The 25,543-nt window shown below is 36.9% G+C and overlaps 1 protein-coding gene and 1 pseudogene across 1 annotated transcript; one reads left to right on the top strand and one right to left on the bottom strand.

Moving 5' to 3' along the window:
• Nucleotides 1–894: 894 nt before the first annotated feature.
• On the top strand, nucleotides 895–6,718 carry LOC121773653 (metal transporter Nramp5-like). Its single transcript, XM_042170552.1, has 7 exons — nucleotides 895–1,044; nucleotides 1,146–3,944; nucleotides 4,088–4,192; nucleotides 4,463–4,572; nucleotides 5,403–5,584; nucleotides 5,928–5,997; nucleotides 6,309–6,718. Exons 2-7 carry the CDS (start codon nucleotides 3,803–3,805, stop codon nucleotides 6,462–6,464), a joined length of 765 nt encoding a protein of 254 aa, XP_042026486.1. The 5' UTR covers nucleotides 895–1,044; nucleotides 1,146–3,802; the 3' UTR covers nucleotides 6,465–6,718.
• An 11,256-nt stretch (nucleotides 6,719–17,974) lies between these two features.
• LOC121773381 lies at nucleotides 17,975–21,131 on the bottom strand (annotated as a pseudogene).
• Between the last annotated feature and the right edge of the window lie 4,412 nt (nucleotides 21,132–25,543).

Here is a 25,543-nt window from a genome sequence, read left to right on the forward strand (position 1 = left end):
TCATAAGGAATCTAACGAGATCTCACTTGCATATGGTCAGATGTCAAAATTTGAATTTTTTTTAATTTTTTCATACTGGAACAAATGTGAACATAGTATATGAGTATGTCAATATAATACATGTAAAATGTCAATATAAGCATGTGTTGACATTCTCAAAGCATTGTGTTGATATTTTCGAAACACTATATTGACATTATCATCCAAAATCTTAATTTGGTAATTTTTTTATTTTTTTCGATTTAATTAATAAAAACAAAATTACACTTGGAAAATTTTAGACCACAAGATTTGTAAAATCCTATGGTTTTTGAATAACACTATTGTTGAGGGGGGGTTCAAGTTTTGAATCTATAATATATTTATTTTGCTATTTCTTCACAAACTCTTGTTTTGTTTTGTAGGAATAATAAATATTGAATGTTTATTAACAATATACCTGAAACAAATAGTAGTACCAGTATTAGTTTTAATTTTTTAATTTTATTAGTGTTTAAACACTAGATATACTACCAAACGAGTCCCGAGTGAATAAATAAAAGACAACACGCTACCTCTCATCCCTTTGTTAATTAGCTACGGCAAGTTTCATGACACACTTCGATTTTTACCACAATCTTGAATTTTGCTTAAGAAGCTTGACCCCTAACTAGAGTAAATCCAAGAGCCTTTGTCCAATTTAATCATGATTACAATAATACAAATTTAATTAATTAGCAACGTCTCCTTTTTGTGACGAATATTATTTTGGTGGATATATAGCTTCCATAAAACAAAGGTAGCTATTATGAGTGGAATTAAATAAGAGGTTCTTGGGACAGGCAATATGCAAGATTCCTCCAATATAAATAAAAGGGTTTATTACATAAATTTTCACTAAAGAAAAAACACACATTCACACACATTTATTGCTACAATATGGCAAGCTTGCAGCAGCAGCAGGGCAGTGGCGGTGGGAACACCAACCGTGTTGTCGCGGTGGCGCAGACGCCGCCCGCCGTCGCCGGAAACAAAGAATTTGATCAGGAAGATCAATTTCAACAGGTATAAATATTCATAAATTATGGATTTTATTCAAGAATTTTATTGTAGGTTTTTTTTCATTAAAAAGGGAAAAAGAATTTATTGGATTATTTAAAATTTAGGAACCCGGGTGGAAAAAATTCTTGAAGCATGTTGAACCTGGTTTCTTGGTTTCGTTGGCATACCTTATAAGCTCTATTGGTCTCATTCTCTCTCGTGTCCACGATATAATGTCTCAGAGTTCTTTATTTCGGTACGTTGACGATAAAAAATCTCTTTTATTTTTTTCTTTAGTACAACATTAAGTTTATCATAGTCTGGCGATCTCGTAGCTTTCAGAAATGACTAATTATAGCATAATTTTGACATTTTTCCATTACAACAAAAAAAATTGTTAAGGACACTTTTTAATGCAATTAAGGATGCTACTTTGTTTATACACGTACCACCAACGCTTTAAAAAGCGTTCTTATTGTTGGCGTCCAACTAAAATTATTGGATGCAAATGGAAACATCCTAAAAAAATAAAAGATTAAGTTAATTTGTTATTAATTTAAGGACACTTTCTTTTGCGTCCTAAATTGTTGTTTTGTCATTAATTTAAGGACGCTTTCTTTTGCGTCCTAAACTGTTGTTATTTTTTAAAACTTTTCAATGCAAGTAATTACGTCTCAATTTTTGTGTCCTTAAAAGATAAGTTTTTTGCAGTGTCCTCACTTGTCCCACGGTTCTTTGAGTTAGGGAAAACCATGTAAGATTTGGTAGACAAAAAATTATGTGTACAAAACGTTTTGATTAAGTAAACGGTTTCATTTAATATACTTAGTCAATTATATCTTTAATTTTCACACATACACACTATATTAATAAACATAAATATAGATGTTGAATTTTTTTCCTATGAGAAAATTGAAAAAAAAGGTCATATAATTAGTCATTATTTAATGTTACGAGATTGACCAGGAGAAAAAATTCAATAGTCAAGATTTTTTTCTCATTGACCATGGCAATTTACTTAACTTTTTTGCAATTTTTAAAACTTGCAGTAGATCAAAGTGAGACAATATGTCGTGTACAAAGGGAGTAATTAATACATATTTGTAGCAGTAATGCTGCTGATTAATTATCTTAATTGCAGTGGAAACTGATTTGCAGGCGGGAGCAAACCACGGCTATGAAGTAATTAGCTAAACCCATACACACTTTTGTTAATTTCTTATAATCTCATTTAATTTAATGTAAATTGCAAACGCACTTCTAATTACTCACATAAATGTGACAATTTTAGTACTAACTACTATGAATATTTAATTTTTTTCAAACGAATTTCATAACTTTCGGCTCCTAGAATATTCGGAAGTTTTCAATTTGCGGTTCTCCTATATTTTTGACCCCAAAGAATTAGTCTTTACACAGAATTTTTAATTCTTCTGAAATGATTCCATGAATGTTAAAAATAATTCTTTTTAACGAATATTCAGAAAATGGTCACAAAATCAATCACCCATTTTTTTTGGCTTTGCATATGGAAAGTGAAAATAAATGGCCCCTATTCGTGAACTTTTTCGAGATTTCGGCCACAAGCAACGGCATGTAAATGCGCTTCTTGTGTAAGTACTGGCGTTGTGAGCTGTTGAGTATGTCGTGCTTGCATACTGCAGTGTAGAAGAGCACGTCACTTATTACCCAATTAGAATCCACCATGTAATAATTTAAGAAAGTCAGTTTTTTATAGTAGATTTCTTTTTTTAATGAATTTATTAAATTTTAATGAAATGAGAAAGATAAGTGGTGTAAATGTTGCTTGAAGATTGAATTTCTTAGAACTCAGGGTGTTCGATTTGATATTTTTTGTCCTATGATGAATTTTAGCAAAATGATTACACTATAACACTAGAAATTAAGCCTATTTGTTGTCCTATATTGAATTTTGGCAAAATGATTATACATTTAAAGAAATTAAACCACTTTTACACGTAATATTTAATTATATTTGCATATTTACAGCTGTTGTGGGTGATACTTATCGGATTGGTGTTTGCTCTTATTTTTTTTTATGAATAAGTAAAATAAAAAAGAACCAAGCCAAACCACAGGTGAAATACAAAGTCGGCTAATACAAAGTGACAAGGTAAAGACCAAGAGGCAAGAAGCTAGGGGCCAGACCCTAATTCGATCGAACACAGTTCGAAACACTCATCGAAACCCAGAGTGGGCGGGCCTCATTAAAACCCCTTAGGGATAAAACCCAATGGGATAAAACTCTCCAAGGGGAAAAAGAGTACCCTGAAGAGTGACTCCAAGTGTGCCGAAAAAACAAAAGACCAAAACATGTGAACTCCATCATCTGTCTGGAAGGTGGAGGAGAACCTGATCGTGTGGAAAACGTGAGTACAAGATGCTGTAGGTAGCTTCTTTGATCTCAGAGATGACCCTCGTTGCGTCCCATGCTTTCCCATCGAAGATAATCTTGTTCTGTGTCCTCCAAATGATCGACCCTGAAGCCATAAGAGCAATCCTCTTTGCCGTTTGAACAATCTGAGATCCTCGAATCTGCCGTCCTGCCCATTTGATGACGCTCCTAATTGTCGTCGATCTCCTCGCAATGCCAAGCCAAAGCATAATCTTTCCCCAAACTGTCCAAGTCTTTGTGCACCTGAAACAGAGATGGTCTGCTGATTCCTCCTCTCAGCGACAAAGCTGACAAGTAGGGTCCAGATTCTCCAAGAAGTGTAGGCGATCTCGTGTGGAAAGGCGTCCTCGAAGCGCGAGCCAAGTAATGAACGAGTACTTAGGAGGGACAAAGTCCTTCCAGACATACTTAGCCCATAATCGTCTCTCACCTCTCGGCCTAAACCAATCATATGCCTCATGGACCCTTATAATTCAATCACTAGCAGCAAATCTAGGAGTCAGCACTGGTATGTGTACATTTTTATTATATACACACACATATGTTTAATGTTTTAACATTATATGACTAAATTACTTTTATTAATTTATTTTTAATATATTGAACAACTACATATAACTTTGGTTAAATTTATTTTTCATGTAAATATAGGCAAATATTTAGCGGAGCATTGCAAGGCTGAGTATCCAATATTTGTCAAATTATGCTTGTGGATTCTAGCTGAGCTTGTTGTCATCACTGCCGACATCCCAGAAGGTTTTTCTATTAGCCATGAAAGATTCAAAACATAATTTTTAATAATAAAATAAAATACTAAAAATTAAATATAATATCCAAATATGTTTAAGTAAATTTTTGATTTAACGTCTTCTTTAAAGAAAAATTATGTAGATCAAAATATAGACAATGATTGAGTATTATTGTACACATCACAACTAAGTTTGATGGAGTAGTTCATAAATATTATAAGTAGTAAATATTTTAAGTGCAAACTTGTTTGTACTAATTAAAATTGTTTTTTGACAGTGATTAGGATGGCATTTGCTCTGAACATCTTATTTAAGATACCAGTTTGGGTTGGGGTTCTCTGCACAGGGTGCAGTACTCTACTCTTGCTCGATCTACAAAAATATGGTGTAAGTCTTCAATTTACATTTAAAAATTAAGTTTATCTTCTATACTAAACATAAATTAATTAATTCACGCTTTGCTTAAATATCTAGACTTCAAGTCTTCAACCACTCCACTACAAATTTATTTCAAGTTTTTTAAGATTTACCATAGTCAACAACTAACCAGCAAGATGACAATGGAGATGATGATAGCATTTTCTTTATGAAAATGGTTCAGATAATTAGTTGGTAACATTACTTATTTATCTCAAATTATTCTCGTAATTGGAGAATAAGTATATTAGAATCACGCAGACTTAACAGCTTTACCCCATATTAAATTTGTTTTGGAGATCCCTCTTTACCTAAATGATACTGTTTTTTGTCCTCATTTTTAACAGCTATGCTTTGATCGAATCTACATATTAATTTTATTGTTCACAACAACTGCATATCGAATATATACAGCCTGTTTATCTTCTCTTTTTAGCAACTTGTTTTTTTTTAATAGTATTAACTAACCAGATATATTTCTTATTTTTAGAAAATGAATTAAAAGATTGCAAGTGCATTTAAATAATTCTATAAAATAGGTGTAGTAAGGTATAAAATCAATTATATTATTCCGCGTATTTGAAATCCTTCTATACTACACCTGAAAAAAACCTTTGATATATGCCACTCGAATATACATAAAGAAAAATAAATTACCATCATCTAAAATATAGTATGTAATACAAAAACATAAAAAGGTGCAAGTCAAGTACTTTTTTAATTACTACTATTTTTTAATAAATAGTACTCCGGCTAATCCTAAGTAATACTAATATTTTTTTTTGTTTAATAAAAAACAGGTTAGGAAGCTGGAATTTTTAATAGCAATATTAGTATTCATAATGGCAGCATGTTTCTTCGGAGAATTAAGCTATGTGAAACCTCCGGCTAAAGAAGTGATGAAGGGAATGTTTGTGCCAAAGTTAAAAGGCCAAGGCGCCACCGGGGACGCCATCGCGTTGCTCGGCGCACTCGTTATGCCGTATGTTCCTTTCTATATTTATATCTTATTTTATAACGATTTAATACATGTTGAGGCTGCCTCAACAATTATGAAAAATTTCTAAAGATGTTTTATCCATTTTATGCTAAAAGTATTTTTTTTAAATATTAGTATTATTTAATTAGTTAAATTTGATAATTAGGAATTTATTCATCTTTCATACTGTATTATATAAATACGAAGAAATATTACAAGAAATATTTAGAGGTTTGTTAAATTTTTATAAATTTAATTTAATTTTTGTTTTTGGTATCAAGAGAAAGTTGTTGTTTTCACTTTATTAAGTCTCGTAATTGATAAATTATTTCATTTTTTATTGCAGGCATAATCTTTTTCTTCATTCTGCTCTAGTGTTGTCGAGAAAGATACCTAATTCTGTTCGTGGCATTAATGTAAGTAAATATGTGGTGGATATTTTGCAATATGTCGAAACCATTTGTTCAGAAGTGAAAGCACATGTTTAATTATATTTTCTGAAAATTATTAACTAAAATGAGTCAATGAATTAATTGGGCAGGAAGTAACTACTTTTGGTTTGGCAGGCTATTGTCCTAGTACCAATATTCAACTTGTCTGCTTGATTGTATAGTGTTAGACTTTGGATATTAAATTTAGAGTGATAAACATGTCTATGGAGTATCATTTTTATGTTGACGAATTTATTAATTTTGTATTTCTAATTAAATACTTTTTATTATTTCAGGATGCTTGTCGATACTTCTTGATTGAGAGTGGATTTGCACTTTTTGTAGCCTTTTTGATTAATGTGGCCGTTATTTCCGTGTCTGGTACTGTTTGCTTAGCAGATGATCTCTCAAGTGAAAACGAAGATAGCTGTAGCGACTTAACACTAAATTGAGCATTCTTCCTCCTCAAGGTAAACTTATTCAATTCTTAATGTTTTAAAAAATAGAGTAAATTGCAGAAAAAAATTCTTGCAATTTGGTTAAACTATGGCTCTCATACAACTTTAAAAATCATAAAGTTTGAGACGAAATACTTTGGTGATACTAAATCTGATATGACAACTTGAAAATCAAATGTGAACATAATCACTGATAACTTAAAGAATATCATCTAGCCCGAAACCCGAGTTTTTAGGGTTATGGTCGAACTTTTATAACCCGAGATACAATATTTCTTTACTAACAATGAGAATTGTAGTTGAACAATGGTACAATTAAATAGTCATTATACCCATCAAATGGAATTTCTTGATGACGTTTGTAGTTGGGTCTTATTCTCTAAACTTGGTTTTGGAGATTAATGTTTTCCTCTTGATTGGAGAAAATTGAGAAGGAAATTGCAAAAAGTTGTAGAGGAACGCCTTTATCAATTGTTGTAGTGGGAGGTATTTTGAAAAATATAGAACACACACAAGAATGTTGGGAATCAATAAGTAACATAACTTCAGTAGTAAAGACAACAATAAGCGATGCTTGAGATTGCTGAAAATGACCTACTATAATATTTTAGTCTACTTAAAGCCAGTGGCGGACCTATCAAGAGCCTTGTATTTATGTATGCACTCATTAGCTCAAGTGGTTAGCTACTAGGCTTAGCAATTTCATTGCCCAAGTTTGATTCCCATCAAGCTCCTTTTGACTTTTGTATTTCAATTTGTCTTTTTGCTATTCTTTGTGATGTTTGTTACTATTTTTCTTAAGCTATTATGCACAAACAAAGTTTATGTTTTGTACTTCTACATGACTAACTTATCTAAAAAATTATTCATAATTAATACTAATATTAAATGCACAAATATGCCAAGATTCTAGTTTTCATATCATTTAAATATTTTTATCTCATTCTATCTCTTTCGCGTGTCACAATTTTCGGCAACACCGATATTTAAAAAATATCCTAGAATTAGATTCTCCAACATCAAAATTCTGCGTCCACCACTGCTTAAAGCCATGTTTGTTATACATGGACATGTTTGAGGAAGATGCTGCAATTTTGATCTCAACGCCCACGAAGCTTTGAGTTTGTGTATGATTTCTTAGATGATGATTGGGAAATGATTTTTAAAGGACTTAGTCAACATGTTGTTCAATAATATTGTGATTGTTGGTTGCATTGTGCTTGTTCAATAATGTTGTGATTGTTGGTTCCATATTATCTCAAAAGGTTATGAATTAATTATCTATAATATTATATACAGTTTTATTAATTATTTATTTACACCCCGTCTTAAGTTACTTACAAGTTAATTACACAATTCGTATGTATAACGATGGGCAAGTATATGAAAAATCAATACTAAAATTTTACAATGTATTAAAAAATTACTAGTACTATATATTTTAAAAAACAACGATTTAACAGAAATTATATTTTCTTAGAAGTGAATTTGATAGTCTTAGTTATATATTATTTAACAGAAATTATATTTGTGTCCAATTTTCATGTTTTCCTTTTACTTCATTTCATTATTGAATAAGATTATAAAAATTATAGTATCTGACATGGAGTATGTAGATGCCTTTCTTTCATATTTTTCTTCTGTAACGGCAACACAACAAAGGGCTCTTTCTGTGTCAAATCGGCTTAGGGCACTGAATCGCCTTGCTACGCTCACCTCCGCCGTTGAACTTGGTACGAGCTGGTTTTAATTGTCTTTAATTAACCTTTAAGTGGCTTAATTTCTGGAAATTCACTCTCCGTTTTTCCTGCTATGAGTTGTTCTTCATTCAATTGAAGATTTGTACTGACTGATTAGGGCTAAAGATGGTTTCCATGAATTGATCATTTTCTGTGCTTTCGTTTGGTTGGTTCTGGTATTGAGTGGCTGTAGAGACAATGCCGTATTTGATTTAGTTTAAATATTTCATTCTGATTTAGGTTAAATCTGTTATATATTTACTATGACCATATCTCTAACACTGAGTTCATAACACAAATTTGCGTAGTTGAATAAAAAGCTTCTCAATTTGGTAGGCTGATTCCTGTTTTGTCATATATTTAGGAAAATGTGGTAACTTTTTTAAGTTTTGGTTAATAGGAATTTCTTCATTTAGGAGAAACTGAATTGATTTATTCCAAGGAATGGAACCCGAGAATTTACATCTGAGAATGGTGATAGCATATAATGTGTATGATGACCCGGATAAATCTTTCGTGCAAGGCGAGACTTCCATGTCCAATGTCTTATTAGAAGATTGTCTTTTCAAGATAAGTTGCTTACACATGGACTATGATACTTATATGGCTCATAGAGGATTCAATAGAAACGAGAAATCGAATACCTTGGAGATGAATTTTTTCGACTCAGAAAGGTCTAAGGCAGTAGTCGAGAAAATAGACTATACGTTGAAGGACTGGCTAGAAATGAAACTATTAAAGGGCGACAACGATGTTGAATACTATGATGATTTAAGCTATATCAAGTGATCAGTAAGATCTTTCCTATTCAAAATTAAACGGCGAGTAAGGTTCTTGACAGTGGGTTTTATTGGCCTTCCCTTCATAAAGACGCTTACGAATTCTGCAAGAGATGCCCACGATGCCAACTGACTGAAGGAATCTCGGTGAAAGATGAAATGCCGCAGATCCCCGTGATAGTCTGCGAGATCTTCGACGTTTGGGGGATGGATTTCATGGGACCATTCCCATCATCTGAGGGGAATTTATATTTTGGTAGCGGTGGACTATGTGTCCAAATGGATCGAGGTGAAGGCAACCAGGACTTGTGAGTCCAGGGAGGTGGCCAAATTCTTGAAGTCAAATATCTTTACCCGGTACGGAGTACCGCGGGCCATCATCTCCGATCAAGGCACTCACTTCGTCAATCGGACCATCGAAGCGCTGATGAAAAAATATGGAGTCCACCACCGACTATCTACACCCTACCACCCCCAGATGAATGGTCAAGCAAAGGTGTCAAACCGAGAGATCAAGGTGATCCTAGAGAAGACAGCATACCAGACCACTTTCAAAACTCCGACTGGAATGTCCCCCTACCGACTGGTGTTTGGGAAGATGTGCCATCTACTAGTGGGATTGAGCATCAAGCCTTCTGGGCTATAAATGAGATGAACTTGAACGCCGAGGCTTGCACTGGAGAGAGGAGATTACAGCTGCAGGAGCTTGAAGAGCTTCGCCTCGATGCATATGATTCGGCCATGTGGTACAAGGAGAGAACAAAGATGTGGCACGACAAGAATCTCCGGAGGAAAGAGCTCAAGGTGGGGCAGAAAGTGTTACTCTTCCAGTCCAGACTCAAAACTAATGTCGAGAAAGCTGAGATCAAAGTGGGCAAACCCTCCCTTATACCATAGTTGCCATATGCGCAAATGAAGCAATCGAACTCTAAGGAAGCGACCCTGATTCGTCTCCCTTTTTGGTAAATGGTCATAGGGTAAAGCCCTACAGAGAGGGGAATGAGGTGTGCGTGGTGGAAGAAGTTCCACTACTCATACCTGAATCTTTCCACTGATCGAAGGTAAAAGGAGTTAACTGGGTTACTTTGGGTAGTCTGCTTGATCGAGCTAAATGTGGATTTCAAAATTGATAAACTGATCAAGTGACATCCTAAGGACACTCAGTCGACTCCTTGGTAACTTAGTGTAAATATGTTTTTGTTTAACAACTAAAAAGTATATATATATATATGTATATATATATATATTATATATATATATATATATATATATATAGGGTAGTGTTAAACTCCTTTTCTCCCCTTAGATTTAAGTTCCTTCTTAATCTGGACCGTTAGATCTCATTCATCAACGGTCCAGATGATCTGCATTATTACACTATAATGGTGCATTATTAGTCGGTGTGCATTATTCAACTGAAAATCTGCATTATTATACTATAACGGTGCATTATTCGTCGGTGTGCATTATTTAACTGAAAATCTGCATTATTAAATGACACGTGGCATCAATCTAACCGTCGGATGACAAAATCGTGGGGCTGAGATCAAGAAGGAAATAGGAGAAAATATGGAAAAAGGATTTGAATACAATCCTATATATATATATATATATATATATATATATATATTCAAATCTCGAGTTCAATTGATCAAGTGGTTATTCCTTGAGTATTCATCTAGATTGCCTTGTCCACTTGATCAGTTGGATTTTGGGTTTATTTTGTAGTCTAGTGCTAGTGGCTTGTTCAATGCAGGGTCGATGAAAAGTCACGCATTATTGATGAAGCGTCGAGGGGAAGGCAACCATTGCTCTTTCAAATAAGAGGGATTTCATCTGAAATATCACTCACTTTTTCCCTCACGCGCTAACAATAGCCAAAATCGCCACAGCTTTCAACGAAGAATCCACCAAATACTGTCCAAATGATGAAGAACGGAGCACGCGACCAAGCCACCTCCTCGAGGAACATCGTTTTCGGTAGCAGCGGCAGTGGACGACGGACTTCCGTCCCAGCCTCGGCGCCGCCGCCTGCAAACCCTAGCACCGCCGCTCCACTTCCCCACTTCCAATAGTAGATCCCCGGTTGTCAGAGCAACTGGAGAGGCTCCTAGACAGCCTGCCCATAGGGACGGACGCCGCGACGGCTTTCGCCCACCTTAGAGCGAATCTGGTATTTTCCAGATCTCAAAATCCCGTTCCTACTCCCGCAACCCAAATTTCAGCATCTTCTCCCAAATCACAAAGTCCGCCTTCCTCCCCTAGATTCTACAATCCCATATCCAACCCACCTGTGCACGACACACCTACACCAATAGATATAGAGGACAACTACAGTAGAGCTACTGTAATAGTGGAAGACCTGGAAGCTATAGAGAAGGGGAAGGATGTTGAGCAGCCTATTGCTCACCTAGCTGAGGACACTGCTAGACCCACCTCAAGGCTGGAGGAGGAGAATGTCAAGCTGCCAGTCGAGGAAACTGGTCGCCTTGACTCGAGGCTGGAGGGGGCAGAAGTCGAGCTGCCAGTCGAGGGGACTGGTAGACCTGGCCCTAGGCAAGAAGAAGGCGTCCATGCCTTCAATATCCCGTCACCACTGAGTGACGGAGGTTCTAACTCCGACGACATGGAGGTCCGTCAACCCCTCCCCAGCGACATCTTGCTTCAGAGCAGGGGAGCAGACTGGAACCTCTTGCAGACGTTCAATGATGAACCCATCCTCAAGAGGGAGGAGGGGCAATTACACAGAAGGCCGCGCCGTGTGCGGACCCTTATAGACGAAGAAGAGGCTGTGGATGACAACTTGTTAAGGATGGAGAAAAAGAGGAAGGGGAAAGAGCTAGCCCAGCCTTCCTCCAAGAGAACACGCACTATCAACCAGGGGATATTCATTCGGGAAGCTGACCAAGCAGCTCTCCCACTGCCGCGCGATAATGACGAAAACAGTGAGACTGGAGAGCCTGAACTACACTGGACCAGGACCTCCAAGGGAAGCATGGAGAGGAGGCCTGAGCCAGCCGCTGCTGTGAACTACTCCAAACAATCTGTGGTTCTGACTGCGAATCTCCTCAAGCGAATGCTTGAATTCGACAACCTGAAATGGCAAGAAGAGGTTAATCAGAGGGTTACAAAGCAGAAACGGCTCAAGTCCGGGAATAAGCTCCACCAGCCCACCTTGGAGTAGATAGGGGTAGAGGAGAAATTTACCGAGTATATCACCGGGATAGGCTTTGATGCAACCCCTGTTCCCGAGGCTCTAGCCAAGGAGTTCTTTACCTCATTCCGGTTCAGTGGAGAGACCAACCTCGATGCCAGGAGCATCACATTAAGGGTATTTGGCCGCCCACAATGAATGTGCCTCAATGAGTTCTCCATTCGTATGAGACTCTATAACAATGATCAGGTGGCCAACGGAGAGTGGTTTGGGCGCGACATAGGCCTCCCAAGCAAGAAGACTGACTTTGACCAGCAGGCAGTCTGGCAAGCAATCAGCCACGACCGTGCTCCAGCTTTCAATGCATCTGAGTCCTGGGGGAACCACATTGCAGACCCTGCCCTCCGTATTGCTCAAGTCTATCTTGGTTGCAATCTATTGGGCCAAGCCAACACTACCGCAATGATTACTTTGGCTGAACTTTACTTTATGTGGTGTATGACGGAGCGGCGGAAGGTCCATCTGGGGTTCTGGCTAGCCTACTCGATCAATCAGATCGCTACACGCCCGGCACGCCACCTGAATGTGTGCCATCTTCTTGGCGCCTACCTACGGAGGAACTGGAACTTGGAGAACCAAGAGAGTGTCAGGCGCCCCCTTCGTTGCCCTTCCCCTAAACTTTTTGACATCGATTTTTTTTTTCAAAATACAGGTTTTAGAGAAGGAAAGCCAGGGGAGATTCCATTTCTACACTATCGGCCAGCGTGAGCAGTCAAGAGGCCAGCTGGAAATAAGGCAGAGGCATACTGAACGCCCAGCCAGCCCAAGCAAGCATCAAAGGCCACAACTGGCGATAGTGGCCACCCCAAGGGTCGAGCAAACAGAGGAGGCCGCCCAGAAAGACACCGACTGGAAGCTGCGCATTGAGCAGATGATGGCGCAGCTGGTGGAAACTCCCAAGTCTACCTGGTTCAGATGACCAGGATTGGCACTGTCATGGAAAGGCTGCTGGAGTCAGTGCGTGATCCAACCATTTCCTTAGTGCGACAACCCAGCACAAGGCACCCACCACCTCCCTCTACTCGCTCCCCACAAGCAAGGCATGCCCCTACTCCAACCAAGCCCACCTCTACTCAAGCTGCCCAGCCACCAAGGAAGAAGTAGCAGTAACATCTTACCCCAACTCATTTCAATTTTTGAAACAATCTCTGTTTTTATTTTTGTTTTTATTAGGTCTGTAATTACCATGTTTTTATCCATTTCACATTTAGCCCAGTGCCTGGTCTAAGTGTGAGAAGTTTATGGATTTCTTGTTCTTTTTCTTGACTGAGTGTTTTTGTTGTACTCTTGTTTTTCTTGTTTTCGGCATGATTTTGATCTGGGCACTATCTCTCACTTAGCCTAGTGTTTGGTCTAAGTGTGAGAAGTTTTACTTAGTTTTTGATATACCTGTCCTGTTGCCTAACCCTTTGTCCACTTCACCAAGTCGCTCGAGGGCGAGCTATAATGCAGTGGGAGGGGGGAGGGTTAGCCTAATTGAAATCACACATGTCAGATTTAAAAACCAAACAAACAGATAGAATTAATTAGGGCAGTATGCATGAAATTGAGTAAATGAAAGATATGAATGTCTGGGGAAGAGTTAGAAAAAGGATACAACATGTTTACATGTGAAAATTTAATTGCTCTCAACTTGATCAGTTTGGATGACGTAAGTATGATGGAAATACTCAATTTAAATCCTTCTGTAAAGCCTCTCTAAAATGTGAGTTATAAGCCAAAGTAGAACACTTTCTACTATTTTTACAAAAAAAGAGAGGCTACCTTTTGATATTTAGATGAAAATTGCACAAGTAGTAAGGACTAAAGGCATTAGGATTTAACTATTTGAGCCACTTTTTCCTTCGTTTCTCAAACCCGCCTCATCAAACAAGGCACCCCCTAGTAAACCAAGTTGAACCTGTATATACTTTTACCCGTCTTTTGAAACCTAAAACCCACATTTTTACATTTTATAAGCACATGAGAAAAAGGGGTCGAGAGATGGACTATTTCAAAAGGAAAGGGAATAGCGATAGAGGGGTCGAAATAAATGGGTAGCCAGGTCGATCAAGTTAATCAGTTAGGTTGACCAAGAAAAAAAAAGTTGAAAAGGGCAGGAAAGAAGATTGTAACCTGACCCAATAAGTCGATAGTTAAGAAATAAGCCAGGAAGTTAAAGGCTAAGGTCGCTTGACCAAGTGAGCTGCCAAGTGGCAAAGAAGTAAACTCAGCTTGATCTTGTAAAGTTGTTCAGATCTTGGTCTCTTGACTCATGTGCTTTTCATTTTTCTTCTTCCAGTTTATATTTTTAAATTTTAACCTAGAACCCCTAGGACCTTACCTAAACACATTACTACCCTAAGCCCTATTACAACCAAAACAAAGACCTTAAGGAACTATCTTGTGCAGTCAGACTCGAGGTATTAAATGTGCAACAATTACTGAGTGAACAGTCCTAACATCTCTGGTAATAAATGAGTGACTGAATGAATCCAACAGTTGGTTTAAATTTGAGCTATCTTGACGAACTCACACCTTGATCAAGTGAACGTGAAAGGGTGGAAACAAAAGCTGCTGGCAAATGGATTGACCTCAACCCCGGGTATGATTGTTGGAAGTTTATTCGGTTTTATGCATCTATGTGAATATGTGTCTATGTTTTGAGTCTTGTGTTTTGTTTCTTCTTCTTTTACTTTCTTGAAACGAGAAACCATGTCTGAAATTTGTCTTATTCTCTTTTTCTTTATACTTGAGAACAAGTATGTTTTAAGTGTGAGCAGTTTGATAAGGCCTATTTCATGCATCGGTTAAGAGGGTAAAATGTAGGCTTGATCAGTTTTACGCAGAAATCGAGTGTTAATTGTGCAGGAATGCCGCTTGACCAAGGACAACAAGGCCAAACTGATCATGTTGGCGCAGAAGGCAAAAAAGACCCAAAATAGTGTGGGTTGATCAAGGTGATGTGCAAGCAGTTAGTCGGGGACCACTACATTGCAGAAGAGGACACGTATAGCCGATGCGCTGGAAAATGATCCTCAATCGATTATCAAGGACCACTGCGAAACAGAAAAGGGACACGTATAAGCTGACTCGACGGATAAGACGTGCAATTCCAGCAAAAGACTAAGATTCTCTGCCAAAGTTGTTATCACAACTGGAAGTTGTTATGAAGAGTCTATAAATAGAGGACGCATCACCATAGAGAAGGGCTTTTATTCTTTGTTCCTTTTATCTTCTTTTTAGTTCCGCTTTTTTTAGGAGTTACGTTCCAGTTTCGTTTAGAGAGTTAGTAATGGTTAGCTAGAGAGTAAGAAGGAGTGCGACAGAGAAACCCAGATCTGTCCGGCGCAGTTTCAGTTTCCGACCGAGGACCTTTTGGATTTATCGCTTTCTTACATTTCAAGTTTAGTCACTTAGTTAAATTTTGTGTTTGTTACGAAGTTGAAAAATCATTTTTGTTTTGTATTCTGCACTTTCCAATTTCTGTTCTGAATACTGTTTCGAATCAAAGTTATTTGTTTTCGGAAATCTCGTTGACTTTCTAGCTTAGTTTCAGTTTTAAATTCTCAGATCCAATGTTTGAACTTGCATAATGTTGAATGGAAAAGTATTTCGTAGATTCGTAGCATGCCTAAGTAGTTAAGTCATTTATTTCATTTTGTCGCTTACCTGATCAGTTCACTGTTCCCAGCATGATATGTCACTTGATCAAGTAGATAGTTTACATTCTGCCTAGCTTAATCCAGTAGTTTAAAAGTAAAAAAAAACTCTCAACTTAAAGCGTGGCCGCAGCCAAAACCCTGTTCACTAAACACACACTCAATGCATCACCTTCTATGTGGGATCGACCTCGTACTTGCCACTTACTGTTTAAAGTAGGTTGCATGTTAGGGAGTTATAAATAGTTTTGAAAGAGAGAGGAGCGCCTTGATCAAGTCGCAACGACAATTGCAAACTGATCTACCAGACCGGTTATATTTTTATATTACTTGATCATCGACTATCTTCTACTTATCAGCATGTCTAATAGAACTATGAAGCACACTGAGTGTTGCAATAATTAAATGAACAATTATATAAAGCTCTCTATGATGATTAACCAAGAACGACAGAGAAGGAACATAAACTGTAGGGTGGAAGCGTACCTTGATCTATATTGAATTGAACGGTAGAATTGTTTTGCATCGACTATGGATCTTCCAAACTATCAAATACGTTCTTCACAATAGTGTGTATTGTCTTATATGAAGCACACATGTTTTAAGAAATGTTAAGAAAAGTGGTGGAAGAAAGTTAGTGGAATAAGGGTCACACATGTATATATATTAGTTTAAATGATATGCGAGTGGAATTAGTTAATGGGTGGTGGGACCTCTTTACCGTTTATAGTAATTATGAACAGGGACTCTTATTTGCGGACTGACCAAAATGGAAAAATAAGATTCCTGTACGCGGACAGAGGGAGTATTTAACTATTCCATCAAAATTGATAACATTAAATAGTAACACTAATATTGATTATTTTACTAATTTATCATATTACTTAAGATCAATGCATTTTCACATCTTCGTAACATAGAGTGGTGGGATAGAGGAAAGATTCCTCTTTTTGAGGATACTCCTAGAAACATATCTAGTGGAGACGTGGTGTGTCCTATAGTTCATAAGATTAGGGCACATGGCTACAACCACGATGTCGAGGTTCAAAGCCCTCCTTGCCGACAACCGATAAAAAGGATAGTACCTTCCCACTCCGGGTTGGAAAATAATGATCGGGATAGCATAGTTAAATCTATGGAATTTGGGTGTCAGTCTGTCAAATACTCCTCTCGTTCTACGATAGTGGATGCATTTTTTTCAGCACGCGATCTAAGAAAATTTGTGTTAAGTGAGTTATGTAGAGGAAGAATAAAGTAGGAAATGAAAAGGTAGAGAGATGAAGAGAAAGTAAAGTACGTGAGAAGAAATGTGTTGACTTTTACTAAAAAGGAAAATGACTTCACTACTATAGAACTTACCAAAATGGCAAAATGACTCCAATACTATAGAACAGAGGGAGTAGTACTTATCACGAATAACGGAATCAATACATATAGTATGCTTCATTTTTACTATAAATGGTAAATAGGTCTCACATTCCTAACTCACTTCATTCACATATTATTATAAAATTAATATAAAAAAGTGGGTCTCACATTCCACTAACTTTTCCAACCAACTTTTCTTAACATTTCTTAAAATGCCCACTCTAAGAGTGACAATTAAATTGGGACGAAGGGAGTAACAGTTATAATGCCAAATTCTTTAATAAATATACCAAAAATTACCAGGATGGCTAAAGTCAAGTGTGCTACCAAGTCCCTGTCTCACTGTCATGGAATTAAAAATAATATCAACTAAAACGGGGAACACCATTTAGGAGGTCTACATCATTCATTGTTGACTAAAATTGATTCAAAATAAATCTGATACTAAGATCCGATTTATACTAGGAGACGAAATGAAGTAGCGTAAAAAATATGTTTTGCAATAAAATCAGGAGTTTAAGAATAGTGTGTTAAATGGATGATGAATAAAGTAAGAAAGATAAATAGAGTTTTTTTGGTTAAAAATTGAAATGACTCAATTATATTGAAACTTACCAACTATAAAAATAACTCTATTAATATGGAACGGAGGGAATAACTACTTATTTTTATATCAACTTTCCGCGAACAATGCGTAATGATATAACTGCATTAACATTAATATGGAATTTATAAGTAAGTTTTCAAAAAATAGCTAACTAAATAAAAAACCATTTTTAAATTAATAAAAAAGAAAGCCATTGGAATGTGTAATGAGATTTACTTGTTTCCAAGCCCGGTTTGTGAAGCCCATTTCTCCATCCAAAGGCATGATGGTCTATGAAAGGAGCGTTTATCTTATTAAGCACAACAAACACTACTCTTTTTTCCGTTATTCGTAATTATATACCCACAATTTCATATTGCGGTGAGATTTTGTTTTTCATTTTTAGTTGGGGAGATTCCTTTAAATTATAATTCATTTTCTGGTCATCAAATTCTTAACACACCACACTGATGCCAGGAGCTTTACTGAACTGGTTCTGTTCCAGCAGCAGCCTCACATCGTTAGCGTCTGCCCACTTCCCTGCAGCTGCATAGATATTGTGGAGGATCACGTACGGTCCACAATCTTCGGGGCGAAGAAACCTTCCTACTTCCTCCCCAAGCTCATAATTTCCATGACTTAGACAAGCACCTAGTAAAGATGCTAGCAGGCTTCCACTACAATCCTGATGCCCCATAGTCTTCACAATCTCATACGCCTCCTCCAAGCGCCCGCCCTACCTAGAAGATCCACCATGCACGAGTAATGCTCCGTCCCTGGCATAACCCCATCGTGTATCATACTGCCCAACACCATCCTACCTTGCTCAACGCTACCACCATGACTACAAGCTGATAAAACGCTTATATATGTAATTCTATCGGGTTTCAAACCTAGAAGCCTCATCTCCGAGTAGAGACTCAGAGCATCCTCGCAATGGCCGTGCAGTCCGTACCCATTTATCATTATGCTCCAGGAGACGCTGTCCTTGTGTGGTAGCGAGTCGAAGAGCCTCCTAGCTGAAGCGATGCTCCCGGTTTTTGCATACATATCAATCAAGGAGTTGACAAGTGCCACATCTCTGTCAAACCCTTCTTTTACAAGATGAGCCAATAGTGAGTTTGAGATGTTCATGTTCTTGAGGTGGAGACAAGCTGAGATGAGGTTCTGGATTGTGATCTCATCTGGCTCTATCCTGCTACGGAGCAGCTCACAGAAGAAGGAAAACACGGTATTAACCTTCTCCATTATTATATTTGCAGATATAATGGTATTCCATAAAGAAATACTCATCTTATCTCCAATATGAAACAGAATCAAGCAAGATTTTGAGATCTTGAATCTAGCATACATGATCATAAGAGATGTAACAAGAGGAGTTTCGAGTGAAATCCCTCTCCTAACGATATAACCATGGACTGATTTACCTTGATGAACGTCCTCACACGCAGGCAACACGTTCAACAAAGTTACATAACTCGGCATTTGAATATCCTCCTTTATCATATCCCTAAACAATTCAAGGGCCACCTTTTGCAAGCCATGAACACGATAGCCAGTTAGCATAGCATTCCAAGAGACAACACTTTTTGTGGCATATCATCGTGCAGCATCAAGCTCACAATTGACATACATGCTCACAAGAGCATTACCTAAGGAAACATCGCTTGCCAGAGCAGTTCGGACAGCATAGCCATGAATAATAGAACCAAAAGGTGAGCTTTGATACACATGGAAAGAGGGAAGGATGCTTATCAAGGTAACCATGTCAAAGTTGCATCGTTCTTCCCTCATGTGATGGAATAAAAGCATTGCTCTCTCTAAATCTCCCTCGGCTACACATCCAGAAATCATCGTGTTCCAAGTGACAACATTTTTGAGAGCCATCCTATCGAATATCCTGAAAGAGCATATCATCTCAGACCTATCAACGTAAAATGCCAACAACGCGTTCACCACATTGAGATTCCCATCAAAACCCCTCCTAACAACAAAAGCATGTGCAGATTTTCCAGCCATGGCCACCTTGAGCTGAGAGCACGACTTGAGGAGGCTAATAACCGAGATTCCATCCGGATCAAAGCCATCCACCTGCATGAGATGAAATGCCTCTAAACTCTGCTCATAAAAGCCATGGCCAGCATAGGCTGAAACCATTGAATTCCACAATATTAGGCTCCTTACTCTTGTGCCACGAAAAAGGAACTCAGCTGAATCCGTATCCCCTAATTTGGCATATACGGACACAAAAGCTGAGACGATAGAGCATTCTTTCTTGAATCCGAACTTAACCACACAACTATGGAAAGCCCCCACACACTCAAGACTCTCACATAGGGGAGCAAAGACACAAATGTCACCTTATCGCTTCATCTCATCAACGAGCATTCTCTGAAACACAGCAACAGCATTTTTTGAACATGATTTCGCATGTAAGCAGATATCATAGCATTCCAAATTGCAACATCTTTTCTTGTTGAAGCATCAAAAATATCTCTAGAAGCCAACAAATCCCCACAATTAGCATACATTGAGATTAAAGCAGGTAGTAAAGATTCCTCCTCTATGCAGCCAAGTTTGTAAGACAATCCATGAAGACTGACACCAACACGATCAGCTTCGATGCGTGAGCAGACTGGAAAAACAGTCGCGAGCGTGCTAGCATTCGGCTTCACACCAGCGATAATCATGTCCCTGAAAACCCTAATCACCTCATAATCAAAGCCATTAACAGAATACCCAGAAATCATCGCATTCCAAACGATCAAGTCTGGTTGAGGAATTTCATCAACCACCTTACGAGCATTCCGAATTTCCCCAATTTTGGAGTAGAAATCTAGAAGCGAGGTTTGCACAAACAGATTTTCCCCAAATCCATTTTTCAGAGTAACGGAATGCATCAAACTACCGAACCAAACATCGCGCAGAGCAGCGCATGAATTGATCACAAAAGGGAAAGTGTATTTATCCGAGGAAGATCCAGAATTTCTACAATTCTTGTACAGTAAAATCACATCTTCGAACAAGCCATTGTCGCATAAGCTCCGGATGAGTAAATTCAGCAGGTAAAGGCTCGGTTTTTGGATGATTCTGAATGGCTGAAGAGCTAAATCAGGGGAACGCAGATGGCAGCAGTGGTTGATGAAGTGATCAATTAAAGATTGGTTTCCGATTAATCCACGCAATATTAGGATTGAATTCAAGGCCTTCAAGTCTTGGCTTTTCCGGCAGAATGGTAATAGGGAGAGAAATTGAGCTGCGAAAGATGAAGTTTTGTGAAGTGAGCGGTTAAACATTGAGAGGTGAGATTTCAGAGAAGAGTGCCGCCATGCACTTTTCTTTCCCATTTCAATGTTTAACTAATTTTTCCTCATATAAATAACACAACTTTTAATGTCATTGTAATTTATGAGAATTTGCCTCCATTATGATGTGTAAATAAATGAGTATATGCATACCAAAATTTTGAAGAAATAATATTCATTTAAATCAATAATTAAATATGGAGGAAATCATAAAGTTCCAATTTCTTCATCAGTATACAAAATACTATTTTTTGTGATTGATTATCAAATGGATGTTGTTTAATTAGAATAAGAGAAGAAAGAAAAGGATAATAAAATAAATATTTGTTTTAATAAAACGTCATTTCAAGCCTCTCAAAAGGAAGGACGTCATTTTATATACAGATGGGACAGTTGAAACTTTGTGATATCATAGTCTGTTTTCAATCTTTATGGAATTCACCATAATCTAACCAAATTCCATGATATATAATGAGATATTATCCCATTTTATAACTAGGAATTTTCCTTTTGTCTTTATGGTAAATGGTCGATTTGTCATATTGTGTGGGCTGTTGATTTAAAAATGGCCCACCACCTACCATTGAGTAACCATTGTTACAATTTTGGGAAAACGTATTGGGAAAAAAATTTGGTGATTGAAATATAAAAGTGACAATCGAAAATTACATGTTCGTTATCAAATTCACACATTGATTATTCAAAATTATACATTGATTACTCAATCGACATGTAATTTTTGCTGCCACACCAACATTCCTACCAATTTATTTTGAAAAATGAAATGATGAATGCTAAATGGTACTCCATTAATAAATGGTGGGGCGCATCTTATTAATTGACTTGCAATTTCATTGTCAAATTAAATTTGGAATTTTTAAAAATTATAATGTACTATTATATGTTATAAGTAAAATTTATAATGAGCATAATTTCTAGCTATACAGGTTTAGTGTAAAATAGTGTAGGCAAAACACATTATTAAGTTCCATTTCATTTTATCATTTATCCTTGTACAATATTTTTGTTGTAATAGAACCTTCTATTTCATACTTACTTCGAACAATTCTTATTTAAATGAAGCTGATTGAATATTTATTTTTTGTGGTTACCTAACCTAACCTATTGATATAAAAATATTTAATTAAACTAAAAGGTAAAGATGATTAATATGCGCATATTTATATTTAGAAAAACAGACATAAAACTGAAATTCACAGGTTTCTTCACCAATTTACCTTAGAGTGAACTGCACCATCAGTCCCTAACTTTTTGAGTTCTTGCACCGCAGATCCTTAAAAAAATATAGTGTCAGAGGACCCTAACATTTAATATAATCACGAATGCAGCGTTTTTGGCTGCTTTTCGGATGAAAATACCCAAATAGCATGAAGGGCATTTTTGGTAATCCCTAAATTCGCTGACATATGAATTCTGTCACATTTCTGTTAGCAACTTCTTATGTGATTTCCTAATAAGTTCTGGTACTTCATATGTGATTAAAGTTTTGTCATTATTTGCATAGAAAAAAACTTCTTATATCCCTCTATTTCTAGTTAGTGGTAACAATAGTACTAGTTATATTATGAAAAACTGAAGTTATTTATGCAATAAAATCTGAATCAATAATACACAGAATAAAAAATATTTTACATTTACTTAAATGAAACAGTAATTATTTTCTTAAAAACACTGACATTTAAAATGTTATTTCATTATATATCATCAAACTAATTTGTTACTCAAGGCCTAACATTAAGACGATTTTTATGATTGATATTTTATTGAGAATTTTAATTTAGTTCAAACTGAAATTTTTAACATCATATGAACATTCAATCTTTAGATATAAATTTGCATAGTTTCTTGTCATTTATGATAAAATTGAAACATAAGTAATATTTTGAAAATATTCAAGAATGAGATATTAGTTATTTAGTCCATGGAGAATTTTTTTTTATTATTAATAGTATTTGAAATTAAGAGAATGTAAATTTATAAATTAATACCGCAAAATTAGGATATTTTTATAATCAATAAAATTGATCCGTAAATTAAGGGAAAAAAACAAAGAAAATTTAGGGGAAATAGAAACACGGAAAAATACTAGAAAATGAGTTTTATTAAGGAAGAAAGGATGTGATTTTATTATTTTCATATTAATTAATGCAGATAATGATAAATCTGTATAATGATAAAAATATTAGAAAGTGTAAATAATGACAAAATTTTAATTACATATGAAGTGTCAGAACTTATTAGGAAATTACATAACAAGTTGCTGACAGAAATCATATGTCAGCAATATAATGGAGAGACAAAAAACATCATTCGTGATTATATTAAACGTTAGGGTCCTCTGACCCCAGGGGCGGAGGGAGGGTGGGGCCAGGGGGGCCCATGGTCCCCCCACTAATTCTTAAAAAACTTAGGGGTATTTTTAGTAATTTCACAATAATTAATTTATAATAAATATAATATTAGAGATAGGTTTCAGCAAAATATATATGAATCGTGCCTCTTAATTTAGCGTATTCATTCTGCCGTTCCAATCCAAGTCTGAATTTAGCGTATTCATTCTGCTGTTCCAAGTCTGAAATCTGGTAAACTAAAACTAGGTATATTCATGTAATGCTATCAGATACGCGACTCAATCTTGTTATCACAACGAGATCGATTCCGGAACGAGAAGAACGAATACTTGATATGAAAATGAATAAGCAAAAAACAATTCTTGGAGAGTCAATGGAAATCTTGTGTTTTATTTGTGTGGAAGATTACAAAACTCTTGGATGAAATTTTTTTTTTTTTCTTTTTCCACAGCTCGGCTCTATTTAACTAACACTTATCTAACAACTAGTTCAACCTAACGGCTTTCATTTAAAGCTAACTAACTAGTCGCATCCGACGACGTGCATCAGTTAATAACAACTGTCAACTCCGAACTCGTTTAAGTTCGGCCAACACCGAGCACCAACACCGAGCACTGAGCACCGAGCTCAACACCGAACATTGAGCTCGGTTAATCCCTGAGCACGACTACAAACTCGACCAATCACCGAGCATGATTGCAGTTCGTCAGATCACTGAACAGCATATCGGTCCCTAATCGCCGAACAGTATATTGGTAACCGAACTGAACTGATTGTGCAGTTTTGCCCCAATCCTCATAACAAATCTCCACCTTGGGACATAACTGGACAATCCATAGATTTCATCCATCTTCCACAATCACTCCAGCTGAATCAGATTCACCAAATCCATGCAATACTTCAACTTAAGTCCGGGCAACACCTTTGTTAGCATATCAGCTGCATTGTGCTCAGTAGCTACCTTTTCAATCTTCACTGAGCCCATTTCAACTTCATCCTCACAAAATGAAGCTTAACATCCACATGCTTGCTCCTCTCATGGAATGTCTGATGTTTTGACAAACATATGGCACTATTTGAATCACATAATACAGTCACAGCTCCTTGATCAACTCCAAAATCCGAGCAGATTCCTTTCAGCCACATGCTCTCCTTTACGGCCTCAGCCATGGAAATATATTCTGCCTCAGTTGTTGAGAGTGCCACCACAGATTGCAAACTCGACTTCCAACTTACAGCAGCTCCATACATGCAGAAAACATAGCCGGATTGGGACTTCCTTGTGTCAATGTTAGTAGCAAAATCAGAATCACAATATCCCAATAGAGGCTGTGCATCAAAATTCTTACTTCCATCAAACAGTATGCCATAATCCTGAGTACCATTCAGATACCTTAGTATCCATTTTAAAGCATGCCAATGCTCCATACCTGGATCTGCCATGTATCTGCTCACAACACTTATGGCTTGGCTGATGTCTGGCCTTGTACACACCATGGTGTACATGATGCTTCCCACTATGTTTGCATATGGGATTTTATCCATCTCTCTTCTCTGACTATCATCTTTAGGGCACTGATTTACACTGAGCTTAAACTGCTGGCTCAGGGGCACACTCACTGGTTTGCTTTTATCCATCTGAAATTTCTTGATCACATTCCTGATGTAATCTTTCTGAGTTAGCCATATCCTTTTCTTGTCTCTATCCCTTATGATCTCCATTCCAAGGATCTTCTTTGCATCTCCAAGATCCTTCATATCAAATTCAGATTTCAGATCACCTTTCACTAACTCCACCTCTTCCTTATGCTCTGCAGAGATCAGCATATCATCTACATACAATAGTAGATATGCCACAGCAACTCCACCTCTTCTCTTGATGAAGACACAATGATCATACAAAGACTTCTCAAAACCGATCTTATGCATGAACTCATTGAACCTGAGATACCACTGTCTTGAACTTTGTTTTAGACCATACAAGCTTCTTTTCAGCAAACACACCTTTCCTTCATTTCCTGGTTGGACAAAACCAGGAGGCTGCTCCATGTAAATTTTCTCTTCGAGCT

This window comes from Salvia splendens, chromosome 17, assembly GCF_004379255.2.
Source record: "Salvia splendens isolate huo1 chromosome 17, SspV2, whole genome shotgun sequence".
In the NCBI taxonomy this organism is placed as follows: Eukaryota; Viridiplantae; Streptophyta; class Magnoliopsida; order Lamiales; family Lamiaceae; genus Salvia; species Salvia splendens.